General features: G+C 41.7%; 1 protein-coding gene across 3 annotated transcripts in view; it reads left to right on the top strand.

The window, feature by feature from the left end:
• Nucleotides 1–24352, top strand: part of mypn (myopalladin) — a 295631-nt gene that overhangs the window by 29299 nt on the left and 241980 nt on the right. For 2 of the 3 annotated variants that reach the window (XM_060841844.1, XM_060841842.1), the window contains exon 2: nucleotides 13937–14899. In XM_060841844.1, coding sequence (XP_060697827.1) covers nucleotides 13938–14899 — 962 coding nt within the window. In that variant the 5' untranslated portion in view covers nucleotide 13937. Of the gene's footprint in view, nucleotides 1–10035; nucleotides 10167–13936; nucleotides 14900–24352 lie in introns of those variants that run through there. The other variant, XM_060841843.1, reaches the window with a different exon arrangement.

Raw genomic sequence — 24352 nt, 5'->3', positions numbered from 1 at the left:
ACCTCACTTTTCCAGCTCTCTCTTCTGGTTCTGAAGAAGGATCATAGTAAATTTGAAACATAAATTGTGTTTTCTCTCTGCAAAAGACTTTTTCCTAACACATTTTTTTTAACCCTTTAAGTCTTTCTGACTGGAATCTAATATCCTACCCAAAAACTGGCATTTCTCATAACAGCAATATGCCTTCAGCTGTGCATAAGATTTGAATAAATCATACATTGTCACTTGGATGAGCCGGGTATAAGAGTCAGAGAGATGTACAGCATGGACAATAGACAATAGGTGCAGGAATAGGCCATTCTGCTCTTCAAGACTGCACCACCATTCAATATGATCATGGCTGAGCATCCTTAATCAGTATCCTGTTCCTGCCTTATCTCCATAACCCTTGATTCCACTATCCTTGAGAGCTCTATCCAACTCTTTCTTAAATGAAACCAGAGACTGGGCCTCCACTGCCCTCTGGGGCAGAGCATTCCACACAGCCACCACTCTCTGGGTGAAGAAATTTCTCCTCATCTGTCCTAAATGGTCTACCCCATATTTTTAAGCTGTGTCCTCTGGTTCAGCACTCACCCATCAGCGGAAACATGTTTCCTGCCTCCAGAGTGTCCAATCCTTTCATAATCTTATATGTCTCAATCAGATCCCCTCTCAGTCTTCTAAACTCAAGGGTATACAAGCCCAGTCGCTCCAGTCTTTCAGCGTAAGGTAGTCCTGCCATTTCAGGAATTGACCTCGTGAACCTACACTGCACTCCCTCAATAGCCAGAATGCCTTTCCTCAAATTTGGAGACCAGAACTACACACAATACTCCAGGTGTGGTCTCACCAGGGCTCTGTACAGCTGCAGAAGAACCTCTTTGCTTCTATACTCAATCCCTCTTGTTGTGAAGGCCAGCATGCTATTAGCCTTCTTCACTACCTGCTGTACCTGCATGTTTACCTTCATTGACTGGTGTACAAGAACACCCAGATCTCTTTGTACTGCCCCTTTACCTAAATTGATTCCATTTAGGTAGTAATCTGCCTTCCTGTTCTTGCCAAAGTGTATAACCATACATTTATCCACATTAAACTGCATCTGCCATACATCTGACCACTCACCTAACCTGTCCAGGTCACCCTGTAATCTCCTAACATCCTCTTCACATTTAACCCTGCCACCCAGCTTAGTATCATTAGCAAATTTGCTAATGTTATCACTAATACCATTTTCTATATCATTAATATATATTGTAAAAAGCCATGGTCCCAACCCTGCTCCCTGCTGTACCCCACTGGTCACTGCCTGCCATTCCGAAATGGAGCTGTTTATCACTACTCTTTGTTTCCTGTCAGCCAACCAACTTTCAATCCAAGTTAGTACTTTGCCCCCAATACTATGCGCCCTAAATTTTGCTCATTAACCTCCTATGTGGGACTTTATCAAAAGCTTTCTGAAAGTCCAGGTACACTACACTTACTGGATCTCCCTCATCCATCTTCAGAGTTACATCCTCAAAAAATTCCAGAAAATTAGTCAAGCATGATTTCCCCTTCATAAATCCATGCTGACTGTGACCTATCCTGTTACTGCTATCCATGGAAACAGATCCTTCGGTCCAACTCATCCATGCTGACCAGATATCCCAAGCCAATTTAGTGCCACCTACCAGAACTTGGCCCATGTCCCTCCAAATCCTTCCTATTCACATACCACTCTTAGTCCAAACAAAGATAAAGGCTGTGATGAGATTAGAAGCCTGTCCACATGGATGCAAATGTTAAATATCAGTATTGTCACTTGCTATAAACAATAGCATGCCAGAATCATTTATATAATTACTTTGAACACAGGGACAGAAACTATAGCAATTGAATGACACAAAGATCAGATGTGAAGAGGACTGTGGAGGCTACAATGAGATATAGATTGGCTAAATGAGTGGGCAAAGGTGTAACAAATGGGAAATAATGCAGGGAATGTGAAATTGTCCATTTTAGCAAAAAAATGAGAAAGAAATACTGCCTAAATTGTGAGGGATTCCAGAGTTTGGAATCTGGATGTACATATCTGGAATACTGTGTAAAGTATTTGTCATCTTATTTAAGGAAGCCATTCAGAGCCAACTAGTATTTGGATTGGGTGTGTTGTCTTATGGGGAAAAGGTGGACAGGTTAGGAGGATTGTATCTGCTGGACTTTAGAAACATAAGAAGCGACTTAACTGAAAAGTAAAATCCTGAGTGATGTTTACAGGGTACACATAGACGGGTGTTTCCTCTTGTGAGAGAAGGTAGAAGTAGGACTCACTGTTTACAAGTCAGAGGTTGCCCATTTAAAACCGATGAGGTGAATTTTCTGCTTTTGTAGGATCATCAGCCTTTGGATCTCTTCTGAAAAGGCAGTGCAAACAGTATCTTTGAATATTTTTAATGCAGAGGCCGATAGATGTTTGTTATGAAAGGGGCAGGGGTAGAGGTGAAAGGTTGTCAAGAGTTGTTGGGAATGTGGTTTTCTGGTTAGGACCTATTCAGACATGACCTTATCAAATGGTGGCGTATACTCGAGTGGCCTAGTGGTGAAATAACTGCACAGAGGCCGGGATCCAATCATCACCTTTTACTTGTGTACAGTACACTGGCTGGGGCTAGCCAGCTTGGAGTCAGTCTCCTAAACTGAGATGAATAAAATAATAAAATAAACAGGGGATAAACAGTACAAAATACAGTGAACAGAAAGCAGCAGTTCACAAAAAACTACTCTATATAGGGAAAAGGGCTGCAAAGCCAAACCTCAAACCCTACCGTTCAACCAGTTTTCAGGGAGAGAAGGACAAATCTCAAATCCCACTTCCATTCATCACAAAGATAACAGTAACAAACACAGACAAGACAGTGCAATCAAAGGAGAAACAGTGTATAAAACACAGACCCAAAATAGCTGTAAAAAAAAAGACATCTGACACCTATCCGCAACACATACTGATCAGACTGTCCTTTGGCTAACCTTCCCTGCAGGACAGTCAGTCATCGGCCTTCTGGTGTCTGGCCGCCCTGCATACTGACAGACCCTCCCCAGGCCTGCTTTCCTCCAGGCTCATTGTTGACCACCCAGTCCTCAGCCACCCCCGCGTACTGACCGGCCTGCCCTGTACTGGCATTCCTGTGAGGACGCTATCAGTTGCCTGGTCCCACCCACTCCGCATTCTGACAGGCTCCTCCCGGCCGCTTTCCTCCAGGCTGATCATCAACCCTCCAGCCCCCATTCAGCCCACCGACTGACTGTCCCTCCCTTCACCAGCTTTCCTGCAGGCATGCTGTTGGCTGCCTCACCCCCTCTGTACTAGCAGACTGCGCCAACCCTGTTTTTCCCTCCAGTTCCAAGCCAACCCACGTACTGGCCAGCCTATTCTGGCCCGCACTCAAACAATTAATTACAAAACCCACATACAGTAACAGAGTTCACAAAATCCTCAATACAGTTTCCAGTACAAAGAGAGTCCACACCCAAACTCCAGGATATAACAAATGCTCACCTCCCAGCACACACACAAGTGTTCAGTCTGCATAGAGGTCTGGCCCTTCCAGGGAGAACCAGGCCCACTAACAGGAACACAGTACATTGTAAGGCTGCAGTTTACTCACAGGGATTTGGTCCAGGCAGAGTCCACTCCCGAGGGCAGAATCAATGCCACACACACACACACAGGTGTTCAGTCTTCACCAGAGGGCTGGTCCATCCAAAGGATCAGGCTCACTCACAAGAACATAGTATATTGTAAAGGTGCAGTTAACTCACCTTTACACTCCAGGATGCAAAGTCCACTCCACAATGCAACAATTGCTTACCTGCTAGTGTGTATGCACACACACAGGTGTTCAGTCGTTACACAGGCCTGGTCACCCACAAAGAGCCAGCTCATTTGAAAATAATGTTTTTTTCTCACAAGGGCTCAATCCAAACATCAAAAAAGTGAAAACACATTCAAAAAAACTGAGTGGTAGCGTTAAGCCCTGCCACAAAAATCAACATAATCCTTTTCTCAAAGTAAAAGAGAAAAGAGCAACATACAGGCTGTAACCTGCCAGTGAAACAACAGTTCCCGAATGAGAACAGAGTTACACCTGAAACACATTAACTGTGTAGATCAGGTAGATTAAAAATCAGTCCTCAATAAAAAGGAATACCAGTTAACAAACTGGCTAAATAATTCAGCCAGTTCAGGAATCAGGCATCCCCCATAAAAAAAAGCAGAAACCAACAGCATAGTAACACACTGACTGTGACCCAACCAGCACAGAGTCAGTCCCCTAAACTGAGGAGATTCTAAATCTCCTGGTTATGTTTGTCAGCCAGGGTTTTCTTGATTGTGCCGGGTTAGATTAGATTCCCTACAGTTTGGAAACAGCCCTTCGGCCCAACCAGTCCACACTGACCCTCTGAAGTGTAACCTACCCAGACACATTTCCCTCTGACTAATGCACCTCACACTGGGCAATTTAGCATAGGCAATCTGCCTCACCTGCACATCTTTGGACAGTGGGAGGAAACCGGAGCACCCAAAGGAAACCCACGCAGACACAGGGAGAATGCGCAAACTCCACACAGACAGTCATCCGAGGCTGGAATCGAACCCAGGTCACTGGCTCTATGAGGTTGCAGTGCTGACCATGGAGCCACTGTGTCACCCCAAGGATTTAGTAGTCAACAAGATTCAACAAGTTCCAATCAATATATCCCTCCAACCCTAAATCTGGGGATGTTGGCCTGGTCTTTCTCTGAAAGCTTTCTCAGTGATGGTTTTGTCCCACATCCTGTTCTTCTGATTCGGACTCTGACTTTGGTGGTGTGTACTGGACTGTAGCCTGTCTCTTGCATCTGAAGCATCTTGGGAGAGTTTCTTCCTCCTCTTCTGATGGTAATGGTATCGAGAGCTGCATCCATTTTGGATTCTGAAGTTTCCTCAACACTAGACAGAGGAGGAGAACCTGCAGTTTCCACCTTCTGGCTGTTCTGAGGGGCCAGGTATGTTTTGCTTCTGCCCTATTTGCAAGGTAACAGCTTTCAACTGATCCACATATTTGGTCAGAACAACCTCACCTTCCTAAACTTTGTCAGTCATGGGACCTGAAGTCACATCAGCCTCGCCTTATACAGGGCTATTTCCATAGTTCTGGCACTAAACTTTGCCCCCTGAACTAAATTGTCTGTCTTGCTTAGAGGAGGCACGTGGCCAGCATTGGGGTTTCTACTGTCGTTTTATGCCCCAGCCCACCCCCACCAGGTCTGGGAATATCTGGTTTAACCTGGTGCAGAGTCTTTTTGCCATCAGCAATTCCTTTGGAGCCAACCCATGTTGTTTGTGCGCAAGGTGGTCCTATTATCGAACAGGAACTGGTACAATTTGATATCAAATTACACTATAGGCTACTTCTTTAAGCCTGCCGTCAACGTTTGGACTGCTATTTCCACCAGACCATTGGATGATGGATGGTTTGGAGCTGTCCTTGCATGCTGAATGCCTTTTGACTTCAGGAAATACTCAAATTCCCTGCTGCTAAATGACGTCCCATTGTCCGTGACCAATATTTTTGGGAGTCTGTATACCACAAACAATGCTCACAGCTTTTCGATTGTCAGTGTTCTATAGTGTTCTGAGTCCTCTTCTGTTTGTCATTTACATAAATTATTTGGATGAGAAGTTAGAAGGCATAGTTAGTAAGTTTGTGAATTACACCAATATTAGTAGCTTAGTGGACAGTGAAGAGGGTTTTTTGAAGATTACAAAGGTATCTTGATCAAGTGGGTCAATGGGCTGAAAAATGGCAGATGAAGTTCAATCTGGACAACTGCAAGGTATAGCATTTTGGTACATGAAACAAGGGTGAGGCTTATACAATTAATGTTAGGACTTTGGTTAGTGCTGTAGAACAGAAGAACCTGGGGGTTCAGGTACATAATTCTTTGAAGTTTGTGTCACATATAGACAGGATGGTTAAAAAATCATTTGGCACGCTTGCCTTCATTGCTCAGTATAGCAGTTAGGAAATCATGTTGAGGTTGTACAAGTCATTGTACAAGATGAGGTCTCTTCTGGAATACTGTGTCCAGTTCTGGTCACCCTGTTATAGGAAAGATATTATCAAGCTGGAGAAGGTTCAGAAGAGATTTACCAGGATATTGCTGGGTATGGAAGGCTTGAGTTATAAAGAAAGGCGGATAGGCTGGGTCTCTTTTCACTGGAGCTTAGGAGGCTGAGAGGCAATCTGATAGAAATTTATAAAATAATGAGATGTATAGATAACGAAAATGGTAGTTGTCTTGTCCCTAGGATGGAGGATTTCAAGACTAAGGGGCACATTTTAAGGTGAGAGGAGAGTGATTTTAAAAAAGACATGAGGCAATTTCTTTTACACAGAAGGCGGTTCGCATGTAGAATGAACTTCCTGAGAAAGTGGTGGAGGCAGATAGAATTACAACATTTAAAAAGACATGTGGATAGATAAATAAATAGGAAAAGTTGAAGGGATATGGGCAGGAGGAGGCAGGTGGTACTGGTTTAGTTTGGGATTATGTTCAGCATGGACTGATTGGATGGAAAGTCTGTTTCTGTGCTGTATGACTTTGACTCATATACCTCCGCCCTCTTTTCATACTTGATGCAACAACAGGCAAAAGGAGAGGCAGAAAGATTTGGGGAAGGAATTCAAAATCAGGACCAAGTCTCATGTCAGTTAATGGTGGATTTATCAAAGATGGAGATGAGATTGGGCCAGAATTGGAGCAGTACAGAGACTTCAAAAAATTGTTGCAAGTCTCTCAGTGATTGGGAGGGGTGTAGTTATATGTGGATTTGAAAGCAAAGTTGAGGACATTGGGATTGAGACATTGTCAGAGCAGGAACCAGTACGGCTCAAAAAGCATGGGTAATGGATAGATTAAAGGAGAAAGTGAGGACTGCAGATGCTGGAGATCAGAACTGAAAATATGTTGCTGGAAAAGCACAGCAGGTCAGGCAGCATCCAAGGAGCAGGAAAGTCAATGTTTCGGGCATGAGCCCTTCTTCAGGAATCAGATTCCTGAAGAAGGGCTCATGCCCGAAACGTCGACTCTCCTGCTCCTTGGATGCTGCCTGACCTGCTGCACTTTTCCAGCAACACATTTTCATCAATAATGGATAGATTATGGATAGATTATGGAGAGTTAAGAGAGTTAAGATACACGCAGTGGAATTTTGAATGAGCATAAATTTATATAAGGTGGAAGATGGCTGGACAGCATTGAAGTATTCAGTTCTGAGGTAACAAAAGTAAAGAATGATGATTTTATCGAGAGATGAACACAGGAATTAAGTAACACGATAGAGTTAGAATTGGTTTTGTTGACAGGGCTGAAGTGTTGTTTCAAATTCAGTTGAGCACCCAACACAGCATTGCATTGGGGACAATCTGCTTAGCTTACAACAGTTACCAGGGATAGTCAGCGTTTATGGCAGAGACCAAATAAATAGCTTCAGTCTTTCCTATTTTTAGTTGTAAGAAATTTCTGCTTATCAATACTGGATGTCAGAAAAGAAATGTGACAAAGTAGAGATGGTAAAGAGCTTTAGCGAGTGCAGTGAGAAAGAACTGAGTGTCATCAATGTAGAATGTAGAACATTACAGCTCAGTACAGGCCCTTCGGCCCGCGATGTTGTACCGCCCTGTGAGACTAATCTGAAGCCCATCTAACTTACTCTATTCCATTCTCGTCCATATGTCTATCGAATGACCATTTAAATGCCCGTAGCCCGTAAAGTTGGCGGGGAGTCTACAACTGTTACAGGCGGTGCATTCCACACCTCTACCACACTCGGAGTATAGAAACTACTTCTAACATCATTCCAAATCTGTCATCCCTCAATTTGAAAATGTATATAACATGTTTTCAGATGATAACACTAATGAGTGACATTTTGCTGAGAAATCAAGGGGACCAAGCATAGAACCTTGGGGTACACCACAAGTATCAGCATCAGACTGGGGAGAGAAACCTTTGCTAAGATTTGATAAGAAAATGATAGAACCAACTAACCAACTTCCCAACTGGACAATTCGAAAGAAGCATTGGAAACTTTATCAAAGACTAGACTCAGACAGCACGGAAAAGACCCATTGGTCCAACTCGTCCACGCCCACTATGTTCCTAAATTCAACTAGTCCCACTTGCTATATTTAGCCCATTTCCCTCAAAATCTTTCCTATTGAAATATTTATCCAAATGTGATTGAAATGTTGTAACTGTACCAGCATCCACAATTCCTCTGGCAGTTCATTCTACACACAAACCACTCTCTATAAAGAATGTTGCCCTTTTTAAAACTTTCTCCTATCACCTTAAAAATATGCCTCCTAGTTTTGAATTCCCCCACCCTTGCTCTTCATCTTATTTAAACTCTTCATGATTTCATAAACCTCTGTAAGGTCACCCCTCAATGTCCTAGCTCCAGTGAAAAATGTCCCTGCCTATTTTTATAACTCAAACCCTCCACTCCTTGTAGCATCTCAGTAAATCTTTTCAGAGCCCTCTCCATCTTAATAATATCCTTTCTATAAGTAGGCAACCAGAGCTAGACACAGTATTCCAAAAGAGGCCTCACCAACATCCTGTACAACCTCCGCATGAAGTCCCAACTCTTGTACTCAAAGGTCTGAGCAATGAAGGCAAGCATGTCAAACCCCTTTTTGACCACCCTGTCTGCACACTAATGCAAACTTCAATCCATTGTGTACCTGGACTCCTAGGTGTCTCTGTTCTGGACCATTAGCCAAGGCCCTACTTTTAATTGTACAAGTTCTGCCCTTGTTTGTGTTACCAAAATGCAATACTTCGTATTTATCCAAATTAAGCTCCATCTGCTACTCCTCAGTCCACTGACCAGTTGATCAAGATCTCTTTGTAATCTCGGATAACCTTCTTCACTGTCCATTATACCCACTAATCTTGATGTCATCCATAAACTTACTAACCTTCTATATTCTCTTTTAAGTTGTTGATATAAATGACAAACAAAAGTGGACTCAGTGACAATTCCTGCTGAACACTGCAGGTCACAGACCTCTGCTACATAAAGTTCAAGAAAAGATAGTTTATGACAGTCACAGTCACACACAGTTGTGGAACTATGGAGGGCTGGAAACCTGACTCAAATATGAAATTATGGAGAAAAATTGACAACAGATTTGAGAGGTTGATAATGTTCTTTGGGGCTTTGGAGAGGAATGTGAAGTTGCGATGAGACAGTGGTTTGCAAGGACAGAGGGGTCACAGAAGGTGAGCGGAGTGGTTGAGGAAACAATACCTGGGGAGAGAGAATCATTAACAATATCACTTAATGCATGTACCAAGAAAGGAAAGTTTGACCAACGGTATCAGACTTTTCTAAGTATTTCAAGTTTGGAGTAAGAGTGAAAGTGCAAAACATTTCTTAAGTATTTGTTCTGTTTTCATAAAAGGTAAATGTATAATATGTTGCAGCCATATTTTTACAAATGTTACAGCTAATGCGTACACATTTCTTCAAATAGTAAATCAGCACATGAGTCTTTTCAACAAAGGTGACTGACATGTAGCAGCTATTTTTGGAAGCACCCACCTGTTAAACAGTCACTGCGGAATATAATGAAAATTATTTAAGTGTGTTTTATCCATACATTTATTTTGAAATTACATGCCATAATTCTAATTTTCAGACTTTGCAGAGAAGTAACAGGTTTTGAATAATGCAGTGCTCTGCAATGTAGTGCAATTTCTAATTATGTTCAATGCTGATCAATCAATAAAATTCTCTAGAATACACATGAGAGATCTGTTATGGGCTCAACTTTGAGTCAGTGTCTTAGGTGCTGTACATCCTCCCCCCATCCAATGAGGTGAACATTTCCCAGCCACATGGTCTGCCGAAAATAACTTCGGACCCAGTATGCTGACAAATGTTACTTGCACTGTGGTGACAGGTTGCCCATTGCTTATTACCACTATCGGAACAACGTCAAGGTTAACTCTCAACCAACCTGCGGGCTGTTAGTTGCTCTTTCCCCAAGGGTCTGAGGATTGCAGTGCTGTCCCATCTCTCCAACTTCTACTGAGTAACTGCCATTGCTAGATTTTCACATCACACCATCCACTGGGCCAGTTAAAAGGTATTGTTTTGTGAGTTTAATGCAGTGTTAATGTCTTGAATAGTTTGTTGAAATGAATATAGAATTGAAAGTAGCATGCTCTTTGAATCATTACCCACATAAAGAGCAAACACTTGCCAAACTCTGTGTTTCTGTTTAACAGAAACAAGTGCTGGATTCCAATGCTAAGAACCTTATTTAAACGTCGTCATTGGATTTCATTTGAGTTTGCATTCGGGACTTGTTAGGTGATGTATTTTTATCCTTTTAAGCGACTGAGGCTATCGCTGCTTTGTGTTCTGACAGACATGCCATAGATATTCAAGTGACGTCACATCTTCTTGTAGAATGACCTCATCTCCCAGTCCTTTTCTAAAATTCAATATCATTATTACAAAGTAGGATAACTGTTTGAAACAAATTTAAGATGACTCAGGACTTGCTTTGATTTTTGAATAGTAAATTGATATCACAAGACTATAATTAGATTTCTGCTTAGGGGATCTGCTGCGAGAGTTAACGTACACAACAGCTGCAGAAAGAGTTCTTCTGGAAGGGCAATGTTCCCTCTGCTGCTTTCTATGGTTTGAGTGTCAGGAGCATGTGGTCAGCCCAGAGCAATCAATGCATCAGACGTGTTGACTGTTAGTCTAATAACAGATTTAGTGTTGCCAACCTTCATTTCATATATATATTTAATGTTCAGGTTTTTTTTAAGGCATTTTGAGAAGAAACTGCACTGAAATAGCCATCATCTAGATTTCTTTCAAAACACCAGCTATGTACTACTCCAGAGCAGCAAACAGAAACTATCAGCATTTTAAAAAAAACAGATTGAAGAGACTTTTTTTCAGATTTGTTCACAAAATGTAGTGTCACTAGTAAGACCAATATTTATTCCTCACTGCTGCATACTGTTGAGTAGGGGTGGTGATTGCAGTTTGTGTACACTCAAGAGCTGTCCGGGAGTGAGTTCCAGAAAGAATGTCTGATGACAGGTGACATGTCATTGCACAGTATCTTTTAAAACTACAGTTTTACTTTGTGAGTGGATCATCTTTTTTACAAATTTAGAGACAGCAAACCAGAATTGAAATATTTAGAATCAGATATGGTTTCTAAAATGTAGCTATATAAAGGTGGCTGGAGCAGCAAGTGATTCTACAAACCAATGTTTCCAATACTTGTGCTCAAAGAGAGAGTGACTTGGAATTCAATGAACAATGTGGCTCCCCCAAGCCTTTATTGTATTCTTCCAGCAATTACAGCTCCTGTTGAAACCACAAGATTACTCGAAATCTTTGCTCTACACTCTACAAAGTAAACAGCTGTTTTGCTCCCTGACAATTGGGTAGTTATGTTGCACTAATATTTTCAAACCCTATCTTTACATTGCGGTCTTGAAGTCAATTGAATTCCTGCTTGCTGTCTGCAGGTGGTGGTGTAATTAATGGACTGGTAGGAATTAGCTCTGCTCATCCTCTGGGGACATTGTTTGAAATTCCACCACAGCTGGTGGAATTTAAATTTAATAAACCTTGAATTATAAACTAATCTCAATAATGGTGACCATGAACCCGCAGGCAATTATTGTAAAAAAAAATGCTATTTTGTTCATTAATACCCTTTCAGGGAAGGAAATCTGATGCTCGTACCTCATCTGGTCTATGTTATTTCAGGCCCACAGCAATGTAATTGACTCTTAAATGCCAACAGAAATGGTCTAGCAAGTCACTTAACTGAATTAGATGATTAAAAAGACTTGAAGGAATGAAACCAGATGTATCACTCAACATTGACTTGGCACTGGAAACAATAACAGCAACTCCAGACAACACCATCTGGATTGCAGTGGTCAGGAAAGCAGCTCACCCTCACCTTCTTGAGGACAATTAGGGATAGTTAAAAATGCTGACTTAGCAACATCCATATTCTGTGAACAAATTTAAAATAACTCTATGACTACCATGCTTTTGCAACTGTGTTTGGGACCTGAAATCCCTTCATTTTAAGAATGCAGAAAGGAGATGCATTGTGCTTCTGATTAACACAACGTTTGCTGCAACATTTAATAAAAAAGGATCTGGGTGCCCTTATACATGAATCACAAAACTGGTATGTAGACAGAGCAAGTAATTGGGAAAGCTAATAGAATGTCATCAATTATTGTGAGGGGAATTGAATCTTCTGTGCTACCCCAGTACTCAAAAATGCATTGGTGTTTCATAACATACAGACTCTACAACTCTTTCTCCAATTCAGATGAGTGTCAGTCTCAGTGTTGGTATTTGGGAGTAACTGAGTACATCAAAAAGGGTCAAAAACAGTAATAATTGGAAAGGAATGACTGGAGATACTAGGCTCCCATTCTGAAGTATAAAAGTTGGACCAGTATGTATCATTCAAAAGTTTTACTGGCTTTACTTTCTGGACGACATTCCAAATAACTCTCCCTAGAAGGGATCCCTTCCTCTGAGGGATCCCCCTTCTTAGGATTGTAGTTACTTAGAAAGACCTACAAGAACTAAGCAACAAGTGTTCGCATGGCAATGAAGGATCAAACAGAAACAGATGATACCATCAAATTACACAACTGTGATCTTCTCAAGGGCAGGTGCAAGTAACTGTCAAAATGTTTGTTCTCATTAACCCAACCCTCAAAATTTTCTAGCTAGACAATCACTGATCTCATGTGCTTGCTGCTCTGGACCAGACAGCACTGATAGGCTGTTCCCTGATACTGGGTGCTGTCTTGTCCTACAGTGACATAGAGGGGGTGGGTGTGCGCATTTCATTGTGTGTGTCTTGAACAAAGACAGTGAAGGAATAGGCGTAATTCCCCAGCTCCCATGTGGAAATAATGGAATTGCTAACTCAGGTTTTCGATTTTTCTCAATCAATCAATCAATCAATCAATCTACAACAGTGCTCTGTAGCCAGTTACTCAACTCTGACTATGTCACATTCTGCTCCAGCCTCTCAAGGAGGGTGCAGGGAGAGATCCTAATGCCTTTCTGTGACTCCCTGTTTAAGTAGTGGAAAGACCTTCTTACACAACTTCAGGTCCTTACATTTAAGGATCTAATTCCATGACTGCTGATATGGACCCAGTGGTAAGTGGTAAGCAAACACTGTCACATTTCACTTCTGCTTCACTGAAATCTGGCAGGAGGCTGGAAGAACACAGCGAGCCAGGCAGCAACAGGAGGTGGAAAGCGGTCGATGTTTTGGGTGTAACCCTTCAGGTCCTGAAACGTTGACTTCTCCACCTCCTGATGCTACCTGGCTTGCTGTGTTCTTCCAGCCTCCTGCTTGTCTATTTCGGATTCCAGCATCTGGAGGTTTTTTTTGTCTCTCACTGAAATCTGGAGCAAGGTTATTCATTAAGTCCCACTTCATTGGGAACCAAACTTAGTATGTAAAATATCCTTTAATGATCATGTAGTTAAATGGTGACTGGTACTATGAGATTATTCACTTGTAAAGACAACATAAAACATTCAAAGAATTGCAAGTCAGGTGGGTTGGTCATGCTAAATTGCTCACATTATCCTGGGATGTGCGGGCTCGGTGAATTAACCATGGGAAATGCAGAGTTACAGGGATAGCATTGGTGGGGGTGAGGTGTTCTGGGTGAGATGCTCTTTGGAGGGTTGGGCAGACCCTATGGGCCAAATGGCCTGCTTTGAGATTCTTTGATATGATGAATGTCTGGATGTTTAGTTCAGTTAGCAACATGAAGTTAGTAAGGCAAAAGCTGTAACCTGAATTCCTTTTTTTATTCATGACAGAATGCAAGAGGAAAACCTTGAAGCCTCTACATCCATATCTCAGCTACTGAGGGAGAGCTATTTAGCTGAAGTCCGAATTCATCAAGAGCACGGCGAGAAAAGCAGGTCAGAAGCTACCTCTCAACATTTCTATTATGGCAGTAAATCTGGGATTTCCCAGGATTTAGATGGTCAGGATGAGTCCCCTGACCTGTCTGCATTTTTGAGTCAGGAAGAATTGGACAAAAGTGTCAATTTAGCTCAGGAAGCAATTGCCCAGTGTTCTGATGAAGTGAAGAAAGATGAAAAGCAGATCAATGTAACCTGCACAACCAAAGATGTGTATGACACTTTGAAACCTGCTGGGAATAGCAAAGTTTTAGAATCTGCAGGTTCCTCAGATTTCCCAGAAAAACTGACCAGTCAACCATACCACTGTGAGAATTTCACCAGACGATCCAGCAGCTCAAAAGACAGTTACAGAGAATTAAGAAAACAGTCAAGGAACACCCCTTATTGTACTGAAGCAGAGGCTAAAAAGGATTACTTAAGTAAAGCTGCAGATTTTATTGAGGAGTTATCTTCACTTTTTAAAACAACAAGTACAAAACGGATTAAACCTAGAACCTGTAAAAACTCACGAAACAGGGCGCAGTCAAAGTTTGGTTCACAAGCTCAACATTCATCTTGGTCTGTCGACGAGAGGGAGAGAGTGCATGTTCCATTTTCGGCTCAGTTGAGTGATGAAATCATAACAAAAGAGGAATCTGAAGCAATAGCTCAAGCCCCAGTTCAATCAGCAGGTACTGAGACACTAACAACAGAAGCTAAATCAACTGAAATTCAATCAAGACCTGTTTGCATTGAAGGTACTGAAGGGAATCCACCACGATTCATTCAGCGACTAAAGAGCAGGGAAGCTGCTGAGGGAAGCAAAATCCAGCTTGAATGCATTGTGATAGGATCACCAACTCCAGAAGTGAGGTAAGTACCTTTTGCTTTTATTTTGTGTTTAAAATTTACATGTTTGCTTTAAAGTAGTTAAACTGATGTCTCCTGGACAATGCATGGTTTTGCTGGCTGGTGTTGCATGTCAGAAAATTCAGATGTGCCCTACAGATGACTTTCTGAACTTGTGAGGATTCTGGGTTATCCAAGATGGAGGACGGGAAAAATTTGTGGCTGCAAAGGCTGCTCCTTTTTTGAGGTATTTTCAGTGTTCGAGCTGATCTCCTTGAATTCTGGAGCTGTAATTACTGTTTTATAAGCTGTTGCATTGTTTTGGAACTCTAGGAAAAAAAGTAATATCAAAACAACAGCACTTTAAAAAGAAGGAAAACCGACAAAGGTAGAGCCCACATGGGAAGTGATTCAAACAGAGAAAGAAACCTATACTGCTGGCTCACCCAGCAGTAACCTGCACACCTGCTGCCTTTGATGTTTCGTTTAAAGTATGTATGAACATCAGAGTTAGTTCTAAGAAAAATAAACAGCAAAATTCACAGCTGACCTTCAAGAAACAGGTGTGTTGGAGCCTACAGCAGGGCAGCAGCTAAGTGGCTTTTTAAAGTGTAACTTTACTGTTTTTCTTTCATAAATCTACAGTTGTGAGCAGAGTGGATTCTTTTTTGGTTTTTTTTTATTGAGACCTGTCTTTTGATTCAAATTCAGAAATATAAAAACATAGGTACTAAGCTAGCCTGGATCAGTGTTTTTAGAGTAGTGTGACTGTGCTAGTTTCTGAGTCTATAGATTCTTAATGTGTAAAGATAGTCTTTCATAGAGTGATGTGCTCTTCTTGTTAGATGTGGGGATTAGGGAGGCTTTCCATGTTGCTGATAGTTATGTCTGCAGGAAGTGTGTTTGGTTGTGAATCCTATCAGATCAGTTGGAGCAGCAGTTAGAGGTAATGAGGAATTTACAAGAGCTTGGAGGTGTGATGGATGGCAGTTGCAGGAAGGGAGATAAACTGAAGATGGGTGATCTTCAGGAAAGATAGGAGAGGGAGTCGGATGATGTAGGAGTCTTCTGTGACAATCCCTATCTCAAACAAGTATGCTGTCTGAGAAAATTAGGGAGTGATGGATTCTTATAAGAATGTAACACTGGCAGCTAGGTTTCTGGTACCAAGATTGGCTCTAATGTAACGAGGGCTATGCCAGGTTCCAAGCAGTTGATTGTGATAGGGACTCTAGTCAAAGGCACAGACAAACAATTCAGAGGCCGACAGTAAGACAGCAGAATAATGTGTTGCCTCCCTGGAGCCAAGATCAAAAATATCTTGGACAGGGTGCAGAATATTCTCAAAGGGGAAAGGGACCAGCAGGAGGTCATTGTACACATTGAAACTAACAATATAGGAAGAGAAAAGGACAAGATTCTGATGTTAGACAGGAATTTAATAAGAAGGTCGTTAATATCTGGATTATTAGTGAGGATAGGAATAGGAGGATAGAGTAGATGAGTGTGTGGCTGAGGAGCTGGTGCAGGGGAAAAGGATTTACATTTTTGAAACTTTGGAATCCCCTCTGGGGTAGAAGTGGCCAGTATAAGAAGGATGGATTGCACCTGAATTGGAGGGAGGCTCATATACTGATGGGGAGACTTACTAGAATTGCTCGGGAAGATTTAAACTGCTAAGATGCGGGGTTGGACCCAGGGAGATAGGAAAGAGATCAGTTTGAGACTGGTACAGTTGGGAAAAAGAGTAAGTCAAATAGGCAGGACAGGCAGGAACAAAGTAGAGAAAGAGGTAGGACTGATGAGTTAAACTGCACTTATTTTAATGCAAGAGGCCTAACGGGAAAGGCAGATGAACTTAGGGCATGGAAACATGGGCCTGGGACATCGTAGCAATCACAAAGATGTGGCTTAGGGATGGACAGGACTGGTAACTTAATGTTTCAGGGTATAGATGCTGTAGGAAGGATAAAAGTGGGGGTGGGGGGGGTGAAGAAAGGAGGGGGATTGACGATTTTGATAAGGGATAACATTACAACTGTACTTAGGGAGGAAATTCCTGGGAATATGTCCAGGGAAGTTATTTGGGTGTTACCGAAAAATAAGAAAGAGATGGTCACCTTACTGGGATTTTACTATAGACCTCCAAATAGTCTGCACGAAGTGGAGAAACAAATTTGTAAGGACATCTCAATTATTTGTAAGAATAATGGGATGGTTATGGTAGGGGATTTTAACTTTCCAAATACAAACTAGGATTGTTATAGTGTTAAGAGCATGTTGGAGAGGCATTTGTTAAGAGTGTACAAAAACATTTTCTGAATCAGTGTGTGGATGTACCTATTGGAGAAGGTGCAAAACCTGACCTAATCTTTGGAAATAAGGCAGGGCAGGTGACTGAGATGTCAGTGGGGGAGCACTTTGGGGCCAGCGACCATAATTCTATTAGTTTTAGAACAGTGATGGAAAAAGATAGAGCAGATCTAAAAGTTGAAGTTCTAAACTGGAGAAAGGCCAATTTTGACAGTATTAAGCAAGAACTTTCAGTAGTTGATTGGAGGCAGATGTTCGCAGGTAAAGGGACAGCTCGAAGATGGGAAGCCTCTAAAAATGAAATATTGAATCCAAAGACAGTATATTCCTGTTAGGGTGAAAGGCAATGCTCGTTGATGAATGCTGGTCGATGAGAGAAATTGAGATTTTGGCCAAGATAAATATGGAAGCATCTGTCAGGTATAGGCAGCAGAAACTGAGTGATCCCTAGGAGAGAACAAAGGCAATAGGAGTATACTTAAGAGGGAAATCAGGAGGACAGAAAGGGGACATGAGATAGCTCTAGCAAATAGGATAAAGGAGAATCCAAAAGGTTTCTATAAATATATTAAGGACAAAAAGGTAACTAGGGAGAGAATAGAGCTTAAAGGTCAGCAAAGCTGCTAATGTGTGGAAATGCAGGAGATGAGGGAGACACCAAACAAACATTTTGTTCAGTGTTTACTGTGGAGGAGAATGTGGTAGAGAACTTGGGGAAATTAACAGCAACATCTTGAAAAATGGTTATATTACAGAGGAGGATTGCTGGATGCCTTAAAACATATAAAGTTGGATAAATCCCCATGACCTGTTCAGGTAAACCCTAGAACTCTGTGGGATTGCTGAGATATTTTGGATCATTGATAGCCTCAGCTGAGGTGCCCGAAGACTGGAGGCTAGCTAATGTGGTGCCACTGTCTAAGAAAGGTAGTAAGGAAAAAGTAGTGAAGTAGAGACCGGTGAGCCTGACATCAGTGTTGGCAAGTTGTTGAGAGAATTCTGAGAATCAGAATTCACATATATTTGGGAAGGCAAGGGCTGATTAGAGAGAGTCAATATGGCTTTGTGCGTGGGAAATGGTGTCTCACAGACTTGATTGAGTTTTTTTGAAGAAGTAACAAAGAGAATTGATGAGGGCAGAGTAGTGGACATGATCAATATGGACTTCAGTGAGGCATTTGACAAGTTTCCTCATGGTTACTGATTGACAAGGTTAGATCCCATGGAACACAGGGATAACTAGCTGGATACAGAACTGGCTAGAAGGTAGAGGACAGTGGGTAGTGTCGGTGGGTCACTCTTCAGACTGTAAGACTGTGACCAGTGGTGTAAAACAAAGGTCAGTGCTTGGTCCACTGCTTTTTGTCATTTGCAGAAATGATCTGGATGTGAACATAGGCGATACAGTTAGTAAGTTTGCAGGTAATACCAAGATTGGAGGTGTAGTGGACAGCGAAGAACGTTACCTTAGATCTTGATCAGATGGGTGAGAGTGGCATGTGGAATTTAATTTAAAGAAATATGAGGTGCTGCATTTTGGAAAGGCAAATCAGGACAGGACTTATACCCTTAATGGTAAGGTCCTGGGGAATGGTGCTAAACGAAGAGATCTTAGAGAGCAGGTAATGGCTGTTTGAAAGTGGAGTCTCAGGTAGCTAGGTACTGAAGAAGGTATTTGGTATACTTTCCTTCATTGGTCATTTCATTGAGTATTGGACTTGGGAGGTCATGTTGTGGCTGTACAGGACATTGGTGAGTCCACTTTGGAACACGCTGATCTCTCTACTAAAGGAAGGACGTTGTGAAACTTGAAAGGGTTCAGAAAAGATTTACAAGGATGTTGCCAGGATTGGGGACTTTGAGCTACAGGAAGAGGCTGAATAGACTAGAGCTATCTTCCCTGGAGCGTCAGAGGCTGAAGTTTTCTAGAGATTTATAAAATAATGAGGGGCATGGATAGGGCAAATAGCCAAGGTCTTTTCCCTGGGGTGCGGGAGTCCAGAACTAGAGGGTATAGGTTTAAGATGAGAGGAGAAAGATTTACAAGAGCTCTTTGAGGCACCCTTTTCAAGCAGAGGGTGGTGTCTGTATGAAATGGGCTGCCAGAGGAAGTGATGTAGACTGGTAGAATTACAACAATTAAAAGGCATCTGGTTGGGTATGTGAATAGGAAGGCTTTAGAGAGATATGGGCCAAATACTGATAAATGGGTCTAGATTTATTGAAAATATCTGGTTGGCATGGACAAGTTGAATCAAATGGTTTGTTTCCGTGCTGTATATCTCTTGGACTCTAGGCTTTGAAGCAGTTCAAAATTGTACATTGTTGTAATTGGCAAGAAAGTTGTGGATATATTCGCTGAGCTGGGAAGTTAATTTGCAGACATTTTGTCCCTTGTCTCAGTGACATCTTCAGTGCTCCTGTGAAGGGCTGATGTACTGTGTCTTCTGGAATTTATTTGGTTCCTACTGCTTCTAGTTGCCAGTTCCGGTCGTGAATTGGAGTGAACCTAGACCTAATATACCGGCCACTGCAATGAATAACCGGAATCGGCAACTGGAAGCAGCAGGAAGAGAACTAAATAAATTCTAGTAGACACAGTACAGCAGTGCCTCACACGAGGCTCCAAAGCACTGAAGATATCACTGAAACAAGGGACAAAATGTCTGAAAATCAACTTTGCAGCTTGGCGAACATACCCACAACCACGACAATCTGCACCTGAGCTACAAATCTTTCCACAAACCTTGAACTGACAAGAAAGCCAGCGATGTGAAGTCAAAGTGTAGTTTTTATCTTTGAGACATGTTGGAAACTATTTCACGGACTTTTCAAAATATCACGCTGAAAGGTTTTAGTTATATGATGAAGATGAAAGGAAATCAGTTCCTTTTTATGACCTGTTACGTTTTGCTCTGACTTTGTAAAGCCTTGATAAATATCTCTTGTCTTGTATTTAGTTTTATTTTATGTTTGGTGGGCAGCTGGCTTCAAAGACTAATTAATTTTAAGTAATAAATAGCTATTCTTTTCAAATCTTTCTCTGATGTGGAAATAACATTTTCCTCGATTTAGAAAATGAGATGAATTATAATAACAGCAAAAACAGGTTTTGCAATTGCAGGGAAGCCAACTATTTACTTGCTGTGCAGAGTTTGGGACAATCAGTGAGAGGCCTTTATTTGTGCAAATTACCTGCATATATTCTAAGTCTAGTTTCATCAAGTCCCAAGATGATAACTTTGATTGAAGAGAAGTCATTAGCAGGTACATGTTGTCCAGCTAACTTTGTTATGTAGAACTCTTGTATATCTAGTGATGTTTTGTGGATCATATTCCATATTGTACATATATTTCAGTTGTTTGCTGATCCTTAAGGTAATCTTAAATGCACACAAAACTAACAAATATTTTAGACAAAGGGAAAATAACCCTTTGTTAAAATTGTCATGATCACTGCCTATAACATTTTTTTTTAACCTACCCCGAATACACAAATCTTTAGATTTTTATTCATTTATGGGATGTGAGCATCTGACTGAGCCAACATTCATGACCCATCCGTAGAAGACCTTGAGAAGATAATGATGAGCTGCCTTCTTAAATTACTGCAATCTGGTGTAGGTAGATACACAATGCCATTAGGGAGGAAGTTCCAGAATATTTACCCAATGACACTGGAAGAACAGCAATATATTTCCAAGTCATGTGGTTTGGAAAGCAACTTGCAGCTGGTGGTGTTTCTTTGTATCTACTGTTCTTGCCCTTCTAGATGGAAGTAGTCATGTGTTTGGAACATGTTGTCCGAGGAACCTTGGTGAATTTCGCAGTGCAACTTGGGGATGATACACACTGCTGCTGCAAGCATTGGTGATTCAGAGAGTGAACTTTTTGTGGATATGGTACCAATCAAGCGGATTACATTCTACGAGATGGTGTCAACCTTCTTGAGTGTTGTTGTTGGAGCTGCATTCATCCAGGCAGATAGAGAGTATTCTGTCACACTCTGACTTCTCCCTTGTATATGGTGTAAAGGCTTTGGGAAGTTGGGAGGTGAGTTGCCTACACAATATTGCCTGCAGTTATCTAGCCTCTGACCTGCTCTTGTGGCTATGCTATTGATGTGGCTAGTCCAGTTTAATTACTAGTTAATGGTCAGGGATTCAGCAGTAGTAATGCTGTTGAATGTCAGAGGGTGATGGTTCAATTTTCTCTTGTTTGAGATAACCGTTACCTGACATTTGTGACATGAACGTCACTTGCCACTTATCAGCCTTGCTGAGATATTGTCCAAGTCTTGCTGCATTAGGACGTAAACTGCAAATCTGAAGAGTCGTGAGTGGTGCTGAACATTGTGCTTTTATCAGTGAACATCATCACTTCTGATCTTATGTTGAAGGTAAGGTTATTGAGAAAGAATCTGAAGATGGTTGGGCTTAGGACACTACTCTGACAAACTCTTGCAGAGCTGTCCTGGAAGGGAGATGACTGATCTCCAAAAACATCAACCATCTTCCTTCGTACCAGGTATGAATCCAGTGGAGAGTTCCAAACCCCCCCCCCCCCACCTCCTCCATTTCCTTTGGACTCCAATTTTGCTAGGGTTCCTTTTATGCCATATTTGGACAAGTGCAGCCTTGATATCATAGGTGATCACTCTCTTACCTAGTCTCTGAAATTTAGTTCTTCTTTCTAAGTTTGAGCTTAGGCTATAATGAGGCCACAATCTGAGTGGCCCTCATAAAAACCAACATGAGCTTCCCTGGTCAAGTTATTGCTGAGCAAATGCTGATTGATAGCACTGTTGATATTCCTCTACCACTTTACTGATAGTCCAGAGTAGACTGTTCGGTTGGTAATTGACCAGGTTGGATTTGTGTGGTTTTTTTTGTACAGGACATATCTGGGCAATTTTCCACATTGTTAGGTATATGTCAATGTTCTAACTATACTAGAACAATCTGGCTAGGGAACCAAGCAGTGCTGGAGCATAAGCATTTAGTACTATTCTGGGTATGTTGTCAGGATCATAGTCTTTGCGGTATACAGTGCTTCCAGCCATTACTTGGTATCATGTGGAGTGATTCGAATAGATTAAGGAAAAGCCTCTGTGATAGTAACGATCTCTGGAAGGGGTTGAGATCTATCATCCACTTGGCATTTCTGATCAAAGATTCTTGCAGATAGTTAGCCTTATCTTTTACACTGACGTATTGGGTCCTTCCATTATTGGGGATGGAATATTTGTGGCACCTCCTCCTCAGTGAATTGCTTCATTGTCCACCACCATTCACAACTGGATGTGGCAGGACTGCGGAGCTCAGACCTGATCCATTGGTTGTGGAATTGCTTAGCTCTATCACTTGTGTGCTCCAATAGCAGAAGCAGAAAGTCATTCTGCTTTGTAGCTTCACTAGGTTTTTGCTTCATTTTTAGGTACATCTGGTGTTGCTCCTTGACTCTTCATTCAACCAGTTTTGATCCCGTGGCTTATTGGTAGTGAGTCAGACCATATTTGGTGTATTGTGTGCAGTTTTGGGCCTCATATCTCAGGAATGATGTACTGGCTTGAAGTGTGTTCAGAGGAGGTTAATGAGAATGGTCCCCAGAGTGAAAAACTTAATATATATATGAGGAAAGTTTGAGGTCTATACTCAATGGAGTTTAGAGGAAGGAATCTAATTGAAACTTACAGAATACTGACTGGCCTGAACAGAATGGATGTTGGGAAGATGTTTCCATTGGTAGGACAGACTAGGACCTGAGGGTACAGCCTTAGAGTAAAGGGAAGACCTTTTAGAATAGAGATAAGGAGAAACTTTTTCATCCAGAGAGTGGTGAATCTATAGAATTCATTGCTACAGAAGGATGAGGAGGCCAGGTCATTGAGTATATTTAAGACTGAGATGGATAGGTTCTTGATTGTCAAGGGGATCAAGGGTTACAGGGAGAAAGTGGGAGAATGGGGTTGACAAACTTATCAGCCATGATTGAATGGCATAACAGATTCGATGGGCTGAATAGCCTAATTTCTGCTCCTATATCTTATGGAGTAAGTACAGGGAGACCTGGCCATTTGGATACAGAACTGGCTCAAAGGTAGAAATCACAGGGTTGTTTTTCAGACTGGAGGCCTGTGACCAGTGGAATGTCACAAAGATCGGTGCTGGGTCCTCTACCTTTTGTCATTTACATAAATGATTTGCATGCGAGCATGAGAGGTACATTTAATAAGTTTGCAGAAGACACCAAAATTGGAGGTGTAGTGGACAGCAAAGAGGGTTACCTCTGATTATAACAAGATCTAGATCAGATGGGCCAATGGGCTGAGAAGTGGCAGATGGAGTTTAATTCAGATAAATATGAGGTACTACATTTTGGGAAAGCAAATCTTAGCAGGACTTATACACTTAATGGTAAAGTCCTAGGAAGTGTTGCTGAACAAAGAGACCTTAGAGTGCAGATTCATAGCTCCTTGAAAATCGAGTTTCAGGTAGATAGGATAATGAAGAAGGCATTTGGTATGCTTTCTTTTTTGGTCAGAGCATTAAGTACAGGAGTTGGGAGGTCATGTTGCAGCTGTACAGGACATTGGTTAGGCCACTGTTGGAATATTGCGTGCAATTCTGGTCTCCTTCCTATCGGAAAGATGTTGTGAAACATGAAAGGGTTCAGAAAAAATTTTCAAGGATGTTGCCAGGGTTGGAAGATTTGAGCTATAGGGAGAAGCTGAACAGGCTGGGGCTGTTTTCCCTGGAGCATCGGAGGTTGAGGGGTGACCTTATAGAGGTTTACAAAATTGAGGGGTATGGATAGGATATATAGCCAAAGTCTTTTCCCTAGAGTCGGGAGTCCAGAACTAGAGGGCATATGTTTAGGGTGAGAGGAGAAAGATATAAAAGAGACCTAAGGGACAACTTTTTCACACAGAGGGTGGTATGAGCATGGGATGAGTTGCCAGAGGAAGTGGTGGAGGCTGGTACAATTGCAACATTTAAAAGGCATCTGGATGGATCTATGAAGAGGAAGGGTTTGAAAGGATATGGGCCGGGTGCTGTCAGGTGGGACTAGATTGGGTTGGGATATCTGGTCAGCATGGACAGGTTGGACTGAAGGGTCTGTTTCCATGCTGTACATCTCTATGACTCTGTGTTTGAAAGTCTA

The sequence above is a fragment of the Hemiscyllium ocellatum genome, chromosome 22 (genome assembly GCF_020745735.1).
Source record: "Hemiscyllium ocellatum isolate sHemOce1 chromosome 22, sHemOce1.pat.X.cur, whole genome shotgun sequence".
Lineage (NCBI taxonomy): Eukaryota > Metazoa > Chordata > Chondrichthyes > Orectolobiformes > Hemiscylliidae > Hemiscyllium > Hemiscyllium ocellatum.
This window is presented reverse-complemented; position numbering and strand designations above follow the sequence as displayed.